Source organism: Salvelinus alpinus, chromosome 7 (assembly GCF_045679555.1).
Source record: "Salvelinus alpinus chromosome 7, SLU_Salpinus.1, whole genome shotgun sequence".
NCBI lineage: Eukaryota > Metazoa > Chordata > Actinopteri > Salmoniformes > Salmonidae > Salvelinus > Salvelinus alpinus.
In genome coordinates, this window is record NC_092092.1 from 47,052,051 (window position 1) to 47,067,070 (window position 15,020).

Consider the following 15,020-nt stretch of genomic DNA (forward strand, 5'->3'; position numbering starts at 1 on the left):
ACGGTGAGTGGACATTCCCCCTTTCTCTGTATGTTGGATATTTTTCCAGCTCCTGTGAAAAGTTTGGATGTGTGTAAAACCCTCCATAGTCTAAGTTGCCGTGTCTGTATAATAGGCCGACACACACAGGAAGCAATTATGGTGCCTGTAACTGTATTTAGACACTGATTTGATCGGAATTTGATTAGAATGATCTTTTAGGCCTTATCATTAGCGTAGTGAATTCCAACTTGCTTATTGGCTACATTTGGCATGTCCATGTCCACACTGCAATTTACAGTAGGCCTAGCCCTTAAATCTGTGTTAATGCTATAGCCTATGTTTAACAATGTACAGTTGAAGTCAGAAGTTTACATACACTTAGGTTGGAGTCAGTAAAACTTGTTTTTCAACCACTCCACAAATTTGTTGTTAACAAACTATAGTTTGGCAAGTCGGGTAGGACATCTACTTTGTGAATGACACAAGTAATTTTCCCAACAATTTAGAACAGACAGACTATTTCACATATATTTCACTGTATCACAATTCCAGTGGGTCAGAAGTTTACATATACTAAGTGCCTTTAAACAGCTTGGAAAATTCCAGAAAATTATGTCATGGCTTTAGAAGCTTCTGCTAATTGACATAATTTGAGTACCTGTGGATGTATTTCAAGGCCTACCAAAAACTCAGTGCCTTTTTGCTTGACATCATGGGAAAATCAAAAGAAATCAGCCAAGACTTCAGAAAAAAGGTTGTAGACCTCCAAAAGTCTGGTTCATCCTTGGGAGAAATGTCCAAACGCTTGAAGGTACCACATTCATCTGTACAAACAATAGTACGCAAGTATAAACACCATGGGACCACGCAGCCGTCATACCGCTCAGGAAGGAGATGCATTCCGTCTCCTAGAGATGAACGTACTTTGGTGCGAAAAGTACAAATCAATCCCAGAACAACAGCAAAGGACCTTGTGAAGATGCTGGAGGAAACAGGTACAGAAGTATCTATATCCACAGTAAAACGAGTCCTATATCGACATAACCTGAAAGGCCACTTAGCAAGGAAGAAGCCACTGCTCCAAAACCGCCATAAAAAAGCCAGACTACGGTTTGCAACTGCACATGGGGACAAAGATCGTACTTTTTGGAGCAATGTCCTCTGGTCTGATGAAACACAAATGGAACTGTTTGGTCATAATGACCATCAGAAAAAGGGGGAGGCTTGCAAGCCGAAGATCACTATCCCAACCGTGAAGAACGGGGGGGCAGCATCATGTTGTGGGGGTGCTTTGCTGCAGGAAGGACTGGTGCACTTCACAAAATAGATGGCATCATGAGGAGGGACTGGTGCACTTCACAAAATAGATGGCATCATGAGGGAGGAATATTATGTGGATATATTGAAGCAACATCTCAAGACATCAGTCAGGGAGTTAAAGCTTGGTTGCAAATGGGTCTTCCAAATTAACAATGACCCCAACCATACTTCCAAAGCTGTGGCAAAATGGCTTAAGGACAACAAAGTCAAGGTATTGAAGTGGCCATCACAAAGCCCTGACCTCAATCCTATAGAAAATGTGTTGGTAGAACTGAAAAAGCGTGTGCGAGCAAGGAGGCCTACAAACCTGACTCAGTTTCACCAGCTCTGTCAGGAGGAATGGGCCAAAATTCACCCAACTTATTGTGGAAAGATTGTGGAAGGCTACCCAAAACATTTGACCCAAGTTAAACAATTGAAAGGCAATGCTACCAAATACTAATTGAGTGTTTGTTCCCACTGGGAATGTGATGAAAGAAAAAAAAGCTGAAATAAATCTTTCTCTCTACTATTATTCTGACATTTCACATTCTTAAAATAAAGTGGTGATCCTATCTGACCTAAGACAGGGAAATTTTACTCTGATTAAATGTCAGGAATTGTGAAAAACTGAGTTTAAATGTATTTGGCTAAGGTGTATGTAAACTTCCGACTTCAACTGTATTTCCATTTTGAAGCAATTAAAGTAGAACAGTGTATTCATCAAAACCTAGCCCTTTCATGCCACTGCTACTGTGCCCATAATTCCGGTTGTGAAAATTGCAAGAATATGTCGGACACACCCCAAACCTATAACGCTACCACCAGCGCTAAGATTTACCTTTGCGTTAGATTTGTTAAAATAGAGCCCACTGTCTCTGATGGACACAAATGTGGCACATTCGTACGCTTACTATTGATTTATTATGCCATGGTACTACATGTTTCTCCTCCATTTAGCTACTTTAATAATATGGCAGGCTCTACCCTGTTGATATATTTGTCTCTTTCTACAGTTGTGATGTCCACATAAAACACAATATAAATCAAGGTAATTGAGTGATACACGATATAGCTCATGTGGTCAGGGTGTAACGAGAGAAGCAAGCCGGTGCCACTCAACTCTAGTCTATTGTGCAACATTCTGTCCCTTGCATGCATCTACCCCTTACAACTGCTTCATAGTGAAAACATATCATCACATATTTCAACTTTAGTTGCGCTTTTGCATGGAGAGGTACAGTAGCTATTGACATATGTTTATGTGTGTGTGGGGGTGTGTGTGTGGTCTTTCTAGCACAGCATCCTTTTATGACATAACATTGACAAACAGTGGCGCAGTATACAGTAGAAAATATGACTATCTATCATAAGGCAGGGATAAATTACCCGCAATCAAATAAACACAACCATCATTTCTCAATCAGTAGCTGTGGTTGTTCACGGTAAGCCTTCTAATGGTGTGTCTTGGTGAGGGATTTACGGACTGTGTTTTGACTTTGCTGTGGTCTAGTGCTGATTCCGACTGTGTAATACCATAGTAATTGTGCTCCATTAACTGTCATTACCTGTGATGATCCCTCCTCACAAAAGGCTTTTGTTCTGCCTCTGGCAAGCCCATGTTGTGGTTTAGTTGATTTAAACCTCTGGCATTTCCTCAGAGCTGACTGCCGCTCAAGTTCCGCCAAAACTTGAGATGTATATGCGGTGTTGCAAGGCTAATGTAGATGTAGGCTATAGACTGTGTGTTTCTGCACTCTCAAGGACATCGTAAAAGAAAAGTTAAGACATGAATATGTCGCAATTCTGAAGTTTATGTTATTTATTTTTATTTTTATTTTGCACAGCTCAGTGCTGTCAAGCAAGTATTCCTGTCCCAAGTGTTCACATGTGTATCACTGTATATCCATGAGCTTGTATCTAATGGATGTCAGCCTCTAAATACTTTTGACCTCCACTTGGGTGATTTACTGTATAGATCTGTATGCAGCAAGTCTGAGGACCAGGTTGATACAACCTCTGCCAAGATCACATCAATGAACCCCAAGGTTCCAAAGTAGACATTTTTCTTTCTGTTTTACAGGCCTACACATTCTCTCCAGATGCTCTAGCTTCTCTCCTCTTCCTACACCATCGGGGTGAATATGACGACAGTATATTGTAGCTCATTCCTGTTCACCCCACGCTTATGCTAAGTCGCTAGCCTTGCGACATAGGAAGGGAGGGAGAACAGGGTAAATATCATAATGCCGTGGGGGAAAAGGCTCTTAATTTTTTTGGTTTTATAGAAATTCACTCCTTGACAGGTGGCATGGCCAATAGTTTCCGAGGACTCGGACGGAAGGAATTAAACTTCGTTGACATTTGAAAAATTTGACCACGGGTTTTTGAACAGTGTTCTGGTTAAATAAGTATGGACGTTTTGCTGCTCTGAATCACGCTCTTTGGAAATAACAATTTTGCGGTCATGTTTTTCCTAGCTGTCTATCAGTTGTGAAAATATAATTTTGTTGATTTGTGACCCTGTGACCTTTTCGTTGATTAGTGGTTGAACTCTGGGTTAAAATGTATGTTGATGACTTTTTGCAACAAAATAAAAAAGAGATATCGAGGAACCTGATGGAAATGTTAACCAATTCTTGCCCAAAGGTCATGCATTTCTACAACCAAACGAGGCTCTTCTCCACCTCCCCCTCCTCATCCCCCTCTTCCTCCCACTCCGTAGGCCGAGTCCTTAATAGAATAGAATAGCACACTGGGCTAGTGCTAAAAGCAGAAAGTAGGCCAGAATCCTCCAGCTGCCAACAGCTTTACCAGCAGCCTTTGGGACTGTAGAGGAGGGCAGCAGTGGCAGAGACGTTTCATCGTGTTCTCACCCACTGCAGTGCTGCAAAGCCTCCTTAAAGTTTTAACAGCTGCCCCCTGAGTTACCAACAGTGGTGTCAGCAAGCACAGCCACTAACTGTGACATTGAACCCCAAACCTCCCTCCCACCCCAGTCTATAATATATCCCCCAATGTGCCAAGCCCCAGGGTATCCAGCCCATAGTCACAATAGATGGGGCTAGCCACTAGAAATCCAGAGCCAATTGGTTTCCTTTGAGAATAGCAGCAGTGGCAGCGCGTGAAAAGGTTTGAATGAAGGTTCCTGGACGGATCCCTCTCATGACCTTTGGCTGAACTGTTGAAGCCTCAAATAGTTAGACAAACCCTAAGAAATAATAGAGGACCCCACGCATAGAATTCCTACAAACTGATGATACACAATGCACAGATGATTGTCCTTGGATGTGTTTATTTTCATACATATTGTACATTTCTCTAGGTTAAGGGACGGGGATGGTTTGAGAGGGGCCCAGAGATTTTTATCATAGCTGTATCTTGGTAAAACGTGGCAGTCACAACATTTGCGTAGTTGTTCTATGTTTTGTCATGTCAACAAAAATGTGATTTAGTTCCTCCTGCCGTGCAAGTTGTAAATGGCTGTATTATTGTTGTAGTGGTATCACTCAATTTTCTACTATTTTAATACCTTATTTTTTATATACCTTATTTATTTATACCTTATTTTTATACCTATTTTATCTTCTCACGAGTCACCAACCCTGATCCGGTAGCACCCCCCCCCCCCCCCCCCCCACTGAGTAGCATAGCTAGCATAGCGTCACAAGTAACTTGTAGCATCTAAATATCATTAAATCACAAGTCCAAGACACCAGATGAAAGATACAGGTCTTGTGAATAAAGCCACCATTTCAGATTTTTAAAATGTTTTACAGGGAAGACACAATATGTAAATCTATTAGCTAACCACGTTAGCAAAGGACACGATTTTTTCCTGCGTCAGTAGCTATCACTAATTCGACTAAATAAAAATATATATAGCCACTAACCAAGAAACAACTTCATAAGATGACAGTCTGATAACATATTTATGGTATAGCATAGTTTTTTTGGGGAAAAATGTGCATTTTTCAGGTATAAATCACAGTTCTACATTGCAGCTGCAATCTGAAATAGTGCTGACCCAGCCAGAACAATTACAGAGACCAACGTCATATAACGAATTACTCATCTTAAAACATTTCAGAAAAATACACAGCGTACAGATATTGAAAGCCCAACATCTGGTGAATCCAAACAATATTTCAGATTTATTAAATGTTTTATAACGAAAACAAAATGTAGCGCTAAATTAGCATAGCTATACCAGGCAGATTCGGCTAGGCGCCCACGGCCAGTTCACATGCACAACAGATATGATATAACATCGTAAATTGGGTCTTACTATGGCTGATCTTTCATCAGAATGTTGATCAAAGTGTCCTTTGTCAGGATGAGTCGTTGGTTCCGTTCAGAATTGTTCCTTTCCCACTCCATTTAGCACAGGTACTGGTCGAGTGGCATGGATCTCTCAAACGTAAATAAAATCAGACAACGGAACACCACAAAACTCCCGAAAAAATTCAAATAATCTGATTAAACTATATTGAAAAAACATACATTACGATGATATGGTCACATGTATCAAACAAAATTCGACACGGAGATAGTTTTCATCCATAACGCCAGCAAAACAGTACACAATCGCAGCTCCAACTCGTGCGAATCAGAAAACCGGAAGTTGTCGGTCACGCCAAAGAAATAGGTCTTATTTCACGTCAGTACCAGATAAACAAAGAATTTCTCCTCTGACGTCCTCTTGACACCCAGAGGAAGACGAATGAAGTGTGTTTCTGGTCATAGGGGTCATGACCATATATAGGCAGAGCGTTGAAGCGAGCATAGACTTCTTGCATTCTACTTCTTGGTCAGGGAAAGTGCTGTCAAATGACTTGTGTATCACTCAGAGACAAAATTGAAACGGTTTTAGAAACTAGAGATTGTTTTCTTTCCAATGGTATTATTTATATGCATATAGTAAGAGCAATAATTGAATAAGAGGCAGTTTAATCTGTAGAGCAAATTATGCTAATGGTAAAATAGCACCCCCTGTATTCTCAAGAAGTTATACCACAATGTCTACAGTGCCTTGAGAAAGTATTCATACCTCTTCACTTATTCCACATTTTCTTGTGTTACAGCCTTATTCTAAAATGGATGAAATAGTCCCCCCCCCTCAATCTACACACAATACTCCATAATGACAAACCAAAAACAAGTATTTTTTTTATTTTTGCAAATGTATTAAAAATAAAAACTTAAATATCACATTTCCATACGTTTTCAGACCTTTTGCGATGAGACTCGGAATTGAGCTCAGGTGCATCCTGTTTCCATTGATCATTGTTGAGATGTTTCTACAACTTGATTGGAGTCCATCCGTTTGAACGTAAAAATATTTTTTGGGCAGAAAGGCCTTCTCAAACATATGAACTTTCATGTGCCTTAATAACAAACTTGTATGCCATCTGTAAATATAAATACAATTGTTAAATTATGAGCTTTGTTTTTTAAGCCACAGAAAAAGTCAGCAACCTTCCCACTAGCCATGATTGGCTGAGATAATGAGTGGGCTGGACATGCCAAGAGATGAGTTTGTATTGGTCTACCATATTGCATGATGGACGCGTCTCCCTGTCACGGATGTTTGAAGATGCCCTTAGTTTGTAGATATAATCCGGAGACAGGTGTTTTCTCCATCTCGTTAGCTATCATACTGTAACGCTCGTCGTTAGGAGAATGAGAGGAGGACCAAACTGCAGCGTGGTGAGTATTCATATTCCTTTTAATGAAAACCGAAATACTCGAACAAAACAACAAAATAACGATAAACGAGAATAAACCGAAACGAAACAGTCCTGTCTGGTGACATACACAAAGACACAGGAAACAAACACCCACAAACCAAAAGTGAAACCCAGGCTACCTAAGTATGATTCTCAATCAGGGACAACGATTGACAGCTGCCTCTGATTGAGAATCATACCAGGCCGAACACAAAACCCCAACATAGAAAAACACGCATAGACTGCCCACCCCAACTCACGCCCTGACCATACTAAATAAAGACAAAACAAAGGAAATAAAGGTCAGAACGTGACAGTACCCCCCCCCCCAAAGGTGCGGACTCCGGCCGCAAAACCTAAACCTATAGGGGAGGGTCTGGGTGGGCGTCTGTCCGCGGTGGCGGCGCGGGACGTGGACCCCACTTCACCATAGTTTTTGTCCGCCTCAACCGCCCCCGTGGCCTCTTGCGACCTCCGACTGGGGACCCTAGCCATGGGTCCCAAATGGACGGGCGATTCCGGCATCGCCGGCGTGACAGACTGGCGGCTCGGGCAGCTCAGGCGGCGCTGGACAGACGGGCAGCTCAGGCGGCGCTGGACAGACGGGCAGCTCAGGCGGCGCTGGACAGATGGGCAGCTCAGGCGGCGCTGGACAGACGGGCAGCTCAGGCGGCGCTGGACAGACGGGCAGCTCTGTAGGGAGGAGACGGAGAGACAGCCTGGTGCATGGGGCTGCCACAGGACCCACCTGGCTGGGGAGACCTACAGGAGGCTTGGTGTTAGGAGGAGGCACCTGAAGGACCGGGCTGTGGGGGAGCACTGGAGCTCTGGTGCGCAGCCTTGGCACCACTCCCCCAGGCTGGATAACTACTCTAGCCCGGACCCTCCAGAGTGCAGGCACAGGTTGAACCGGGCTGTGGGTAAGCACTGGAGATCTAGGTCCTACTACGCGCACCTCTCCCTTAGGCTCCTCACACCTCTCCCTTAGGACATTCAAAAGCATTTCTCTGCATTCTTCACATATGATTTGGCACAGTATTTGCAAATGTACACAGCTTTTCCTTCTACATTAGCTGCAGTGAAATGTCTCCACGCATCAGATAGTGCACATGGCATTTTCCTGTAAAGATTAGAAGTAAAAAAGATGAGGAGAAAATGAGTAATAAAACCCAAACACAATTCCATGTACAGATACATTTTTAAGCAGTTAGATTAAACAACTCCTTTGTAAAATACATGTTTTTAAATGAAACATGTATGGGAACAGGTGAATTAACACTCATTAGTTGGCCCTTTGATGGGTCTTCTGTCACAGGATTTTGTCTAGTTTGGATGTCTTGGTCACTGGATTTGAACATGCAGGTATAGTAATATACAGTACCTTGTCTTTTTTGATAAGGGCCTCAGATTCCAATTTGTTACGCAACTTAGTTTCTCATGGATTTGATTTGATATTGTATGAGCAATTGTCGATTTGATTAGCCAGGATGGAAAGCAAGCAATGTCTCATCTTTCATTGCTCGTTCCCTGTGCTTGGCTTGAACAAGGACACTTGAAGTCATCAAAGTGGAACAAGGCCTTTGTCAATTTACTCTTCAGAGTCCTTTTGCCATGGTTTCCTGGCTCAGAAAATGAACAAAGCTTTGCTTTTGCTTACTTTAAAAGTATGTCCATGCGGTTTTTCTCCAATGGAGCCTTCCTCTCTGCAAGCACGAGAAAGTGCTGAGACTGTTACACTTGGATACAAAGCCATAAGAACTGATTCTGTTTGGTCAGTAAAGATGTCCATGGGGATGGAACGTACGATTTCTTTTTGTTATGATTGTTTGCGGAACAATGCAGCCAAGCGTTGTGGACAACAAGCCTCAGGCCGCATTCCGCTGGAGGAAACAAAGGCGACACATTCCACAGTCTAATTGAGCACCCTCAGATGACCCCGCTGTTTTGAAACGTTTGGTCCAGAATTTACCAGCAACTTCACTGTGCAGGGACACTGGCTGTGACCTTGATCACTTGGTCAGAATGACTCTTCATTACTTAGTTTCTATCTAGGTTTCTGTCTAAATGAGAGGTAATTGTAGGCCATTTGTAATATAGATCCATTTATCGAACAAGGCTAAAAGGGCTTTTGAACTGGATTGAAGGGTTTTCAACTTTGAACTAGACTAAAGGGTCAATTAGACTTTGGGGTCAAACTCTCCTGGGCGCTTGACCCCAAGGCCATTTTTACTCAGGGAGCTGTGTGTTTATTCAATTGAACCTGTCACAGTACAGTAAAGCTCCAGTCTAAGGACCCTCCCTTGGTGTGCTAGGAACTAATTCAGCTTTTACTGCCATGTTAGACTATAGCTTCCTGATACAAGTCCCAGAGGGGCTATATTAGCCAGGACGGGCCTGCTTTAGCGATCAGCCCCCCCCCCCCCCCCCCCAGCCAGAAACCTCTATGATGAGGTAAGCCTGGGTGTGGTGGTGGGCCAAAGGCCTGCGCGAGTTCTACCAGCTTCCTTTCGTCCTTAGCAGGTCTCTGTGTTGTCTGTGTGTCTAGGCAGCTCGTATGAGACAAGCAGACGTGCAGGAATTACAGGGTCTTTAACAATTACAGTGGCTGCCAAAGAGGGGCCAGGCAAGGAGAAAAACAGAGCCCCTCAATATTCTGAGCCCAGACGTCCAATTGGCCAATCGCAGGCGGCGTTATAGCCAGCCTCCAGACCAGGAAGACGTAATGCAGGTTTATGGACGTAACCCCAAGGGCAGTGCATTTTGTGGCTGTGGCTTGAGGCGCTTGTATTGAGCTCTGTTGGTTATTTACTTCATAGTTGTACGTGAAGCCGTGTATCGTCGTCGTATTTCGAGCTTCCCAGTTTCCTTCAAAAGAATGAGTCTTTAGTGAAACACAACTGCTGTGGGCCAGTTTGCCTGAAACAGACTGGTTGAATGAGTGTGTGCAGTTTTGTCCCTCTGCTACAGTACATTGCAGCTCTTTCTGTGTAGTAAAAATAACCAGATGTCATACTGTATCCCCAGCTCTGTTCAGTTGATGAAACACAGCTATCTGCCGATGCCCTCTACGCCTCGAGTCCACATCGGGTGAATCAGTGGACACCAGGTTGACATAAGCCATTATTCAAGCCTTGTAGACATTGCCGTTATCCTCAATTTTAGCTCAGAAATATATCATGCGTTGATATATCAAGGTCATCGTCACTAGAGTGAAATATTCTGCTGTATTCAGCACATCTAGGCTGATACTTTACTTTTGAGTCTGACACTGTATTAGTCTACATTGCACTGTATTATTATACACTGAAAACTATACAGCAATTAAAAATGACGCTCATAATTTGGACCATATGCTTTCTGACAGGTTAATGTTTGGACGATTGGACCTCACACGGTGACACAGACCTCCCAAAAGAATTTCGTCTCTCATCACTTTTGTAGTCAATGGGCAGACAATGCCGGGTTCACAATTCTCACCCACCGTATGAATAGTAGTAGTGAATGGCCCCAACGTCAGCACACTAGCCAGATCTGTCACACACACACACACACACACACACACACACACACACACACACACACACACACACACACACACACACACACACACACACACACACACACACACACACACACACACACACACACACACACACACACACACACACACACACACACACACAGACACACACCAGGTGGTAGGGCTTGTTTTACCCGCCACCCAACACAGATCAACATTTTGGCCTACTCACTGACATACAGCAGTCCATTTATTTTGTACACCGTCCAAGTCCAAATGAGCCAAAGAACTGACAGAAATGCACACCCCAGCCAGCAAGCCAGTTGTTGTATATCCCCATTCCCCACACCTTTTCCACAGCTGTACTAATAAATGTAACTGGACCAGTCAGGGAATTTAATCCCGTAATTGTTTTGGCTTCCAAATGAACGATCCGAAGAGGTCTACTTTTTAAATGGCTATTCTTTGCTATGTGAAAATGAATGACTTTTAACTTTGTCTTGCACTTACAAGTCTGACAGCGGGGAGGTTAGAGGTGGTTTTTGAGTGAGGAGAGATTATTTAAGTAACTACTGCTGATATTTGAGCAAAACGGTTGTAATTAGTTTGGTAGTGTGTGTGTGTGTGTGTGTGTGTGTGTGTGTGTGTGTGTGTGTGTGTGTGTGTGTGTGTGTGTGTGTGTGTGTGTGTGTGTGTGTGTGTGTGTGTGTGTGTGTGTGTGTGTGTGTGTGTGTGTGTGTGTGTGTGTGTGTGTGTGTGTGTGTGTTCCTGTCTTGTAAACATTGTGTTTGGCAGGATTTGGATGTGTGTGAGGAGGATGTCCTTCTGTACACATAACCTTCCAGGTTAGAGGTCAAGGAACCTTGAAGGGTCAAGAGGTGAAACGGTACTCTAACTTGCTGAGGTTTCCATCGTAAGTTGTATTCGCTAGTGTGCTGACATTAGTCAATGCTTTCTCTAAGTGTTACTCTGCTTGAAACCTGATACCAGTCCGAAGTATATAAGCATACTGTCATCTTTGGATGCTACAAAAATGTGTTTCAGTTAAGACTGAAAATAACAAATGTACATTTGAACAATACAGCCTAGCCTATACATCCAAATCTCCTATTTGGATGTATAGGCTAGGCTAGGCCTTTGACCACAGTGACAAATGTAGACTTAGTCCAGCAATAGCATGCAAACGTATAGCTTACCCCCACCAAGAGACCACTGAACTACTAGTAGAGATTAATGTCTTATGTCACAACCAATTAGTGGCCTGGAGCAGCCCCAGAGAGCGATTTTGTGGGGATGATGGCAGCTTATGTCAAGCTTGTTAGCGTACCGCTTGTCAGCTAGCGCTGTGAACTAGCAAGCGTTACCGAATAGACTTAGTTCCTCGTTCTCTTCCTATTCGCTCTGGCGGTTTCATCTGGAGGTTTGTGGAGGAAAAGCTTTAAGCGCCAGGAACAAAGGTTATTGTTTTGTTTTTCCCAGCAGAGGGGTTTTTGGTTAGTGGACGATGATGTACAGTTTGACGTGGGATGTTTACTGTACACTCTCTTTAATCCGCTTCGGCCGGCCGTGCTTCTTCATGTGCTATTGAAGTAGCTAAATGTTTTTAAAAAACATAGCATTTTCTAGTTATTTATCTTCAACTAAGGAAAGACTGGTGTTTTTGAAAGAGAAAAGGCGGTGGTACACTGAGAAAGAGGAAAAGGAATAGCTGCTGCACATGACTTCTGACTGACACCACAGCACCGAAAAGGTTGAAGTAGCAATGAGGAATACGAACAAGGGAACTGACGCCATCTTTGTTTATTCTTTTTGATCGACAGGCAGTCACAGGCAGATGCTTCGGTGACAAGGACTTCAGGGGAGGCCTGGAGAATGGGATCCTGCTGTGCGAGTAAGTGCCCCCCGTCTTTTGCAACTCCTTCACGTTACTGTAGGATACGTTTCCTCAGATACGTTTGCCCTTGTGGCTCGGCACAATAAATGTTGCATTTATAGGGCAATTTTTCTAAGTGCTCAAAGGACTTTATGCACAGATTATACTGTACAGTAGTAGCCTGGCATGCCAGACCGCGTGGTGCAGTAGTGAGCGAAATAAATGACACGCTCAACTGGGGCAATCAAATCAAATGGTGTTTGCCACATGCGTCAAATAAAACAGGTGTAGACCTTACAGTGAAACGTGGACCTACAAGCCCTTAACCAACAATGCAGTTTTAAGAAAATACCTTAAAAAAAAAAGAGATCAGTATAACAAATAACGTTAATTAAAGAGCAGCAGTTAATAACAGAGTTTGGCTTTGTTGGCCAGGCTAACTGTACATTACGTGCACATTTTATAATATTGACTATATATGTTAGGGCTATCGACCGACAGTTTGAGTTGAGTGACTTGGGCTTAACAAAGAATTTGTTACCAAAAAATATTTTAAATAAACCAAGTCAAAAGACATTGGTCCAGAGTTATTTAATCCCCATTGCATCTACTCAAAACATTTTATTAAGATAGATACAGTAAATAAACAAATACATAACTACAGTAAACTACTCGTTGAGTCCTCAACCCTTTTCCCGTAGTGTATAAATCACATGCATCCTCCCACCCAGCCTGTGATAAAAGTGTCAGCTACATACTTCACATTGTGCGAACACCTGTGTTATGGCTATAGTCTCTACTCCCCCCCCCCCTTCTCTTCAGACATGTTCCTCATCCTGTGGACATAACATACTTTACTTTACAGTCCCTGTCCTGTTCTTTTCAGCTGTGGAGTAAATCTAGGAGATTTATAGGTCTCGGTCTTCCCTCTGAGTTCCAGTGGTGTGGAGTCTGTTCGTGTAGTGCAATTCACAGACACCCGAGGGATATAGTACAACCCTTCTGGAGACTATGAAGGGGCTTGAGGTGCTTCCCTGTGGTCAACTCCAACAGATTGGTAATCTTAGGCGGGTGACAGGCAGTCTTCAAATGTGAATTGTGTGTCTTTGCCGTGTGTGTGTGTGTGTGTGTGTGTGTGTGTGTGTGTGTGTGTGTGTGTGTGTGTGTGTGTGTGTGTGTGTGTGTGTGTGTGTGTGTGTGTGTGTGTGTGTGTGTGTGTGTGTGTGTGTGTGTGTGTGTGTGTGTGTGTGTGTGCCTGCGGGATAACAGTAATTATCGAATTGATCATATTAAAAACATTGCACCCATTCGAGGCCAAATAAACATTTATTTTCATGAAGATCCATGCAGAAATGTGACACCGTGTCACGCCCTGGCCTTAGTTATCTTTGTTTTCTTTATTATTTTGGTTAGGTCAGGGTGTGACATGGGGGATTTATGTGTTTTGGCTTGTCTAGGGGTTTTGTATGTTTATGGAGTGTTTTCTAGTCTAGGTGTTTTGTATGTCTATGGTTGCCTAGATTGGTTCTCAATTAGAGGCAGCTGTTTATCATTGTCTCTGATTGGGAACCATATTTAGGCAGCCATATTCTTTAGGGATTTCGTGGGTTATTGTCTATATGTAAGTTGCCTGTGTCTGCACTTTTCGTATATAGCTTCACGTTCGTTTTGTTTGTTTTTTTTGTATAGTTTGTCAAGTGTTCTTCGTTTCGGTAAATAAATAGAAGAATGTATTACTATCACGCTGCGCCTTGGTCCTCTCTTCATCCAAACGACGAACGTGACACACCGCCATTAGGGCTGGGCGATATGACGATATATATCGTGTGACGACAGAAAAACGTCTATCGTTTCATATTATGCTCTATCGTTTATTTCGTTGTGTCGCAAATCGCACTCTTTACGGCAATATTTTTCGCCAGTTGGACGACGCTTTGCAGCACGTGTGGAAGGAAATTTGCAACACAAACAAACATGGAGGAGAGTGAACGTGACACAGAGCACGGGAGACACGGAGCTCGTACCTAAAAGAGGGGCTACTTCGGTCGCATGGACGTATGAAAAGTCTGACACGGACCAGAAAACCATCCTCTGCAAAATATGCCGCAGGCCGGTCAGGCTCAAACACCACGAGTCTCTTTTACCACCGACGCAAGAATCATGTGAAACAGTACGGAGAGAGTCTAGGGATGAGACCCCCCCCAAAAAAGTTTTGTTTGTAGCACTTTGGTTGTTTTCATATAATGCTACAATTCAAACTTGAAGGAGTGCTTTGTTTACTGTTATATTTGATATATTTATTTGTGAGCCTTATTTTGCTGCTATAGTTTAAACTTGAAAGTGTTCCATGTTTACATTTGGTATAAACCAATATTTGTTAGGCTTGTATTCATTTGTTTGCTTCTACAATTCAAAACAGTTCTACTATTAAAGAGCATGTTTGGTTGGGATATTTTAGACCATATTCACATTTTAGGCCTATTTGTTTTGTTTGCAGCTATAGGTGAAGTATTTTCTATTTACCTTTTTTAGATTTTATTACATTCATATTTTATATTTTGTTACATGCTTAATTGAAAATGTGCACAAAGGTTCTAAATAAAAGGAGAAATAATCA

The 15,020-nt window shown here is 42.6% G+C and overlaps 1 protein-coding gene across 10 annotated transcripts in view; it reads left to right on the forward strand.

Moving 5' to 3' along the window:
• The window catches only part of LOC139581093 (LIM and calponin homology domains-containing protein 1-like), a 166,704-nt gene that overhangs the window by 64,444 nt on the left and 87,240 nt on the right, over positions 1-15,020 (forward strand). For 9 of the 10 annotated variants that reach the window (XM_071410482.1, XM_071410484.1, XM_071410480.1 and 6 more), the window contains exon 2: positions 12,351-12,421. The exons of the other annotated variant lie outside the window; for it this stretch is intronic. In XM_071410482.1, coding sequence (XP_071266583.1) covers positions 12,351-12,421 — 71 coding nt within the window. The remainder of the gene's footprint in view (positions 1-12,350; positions 12,422-15,020) is intronic. 10 annotated transcript variants of the gene reach the window in all.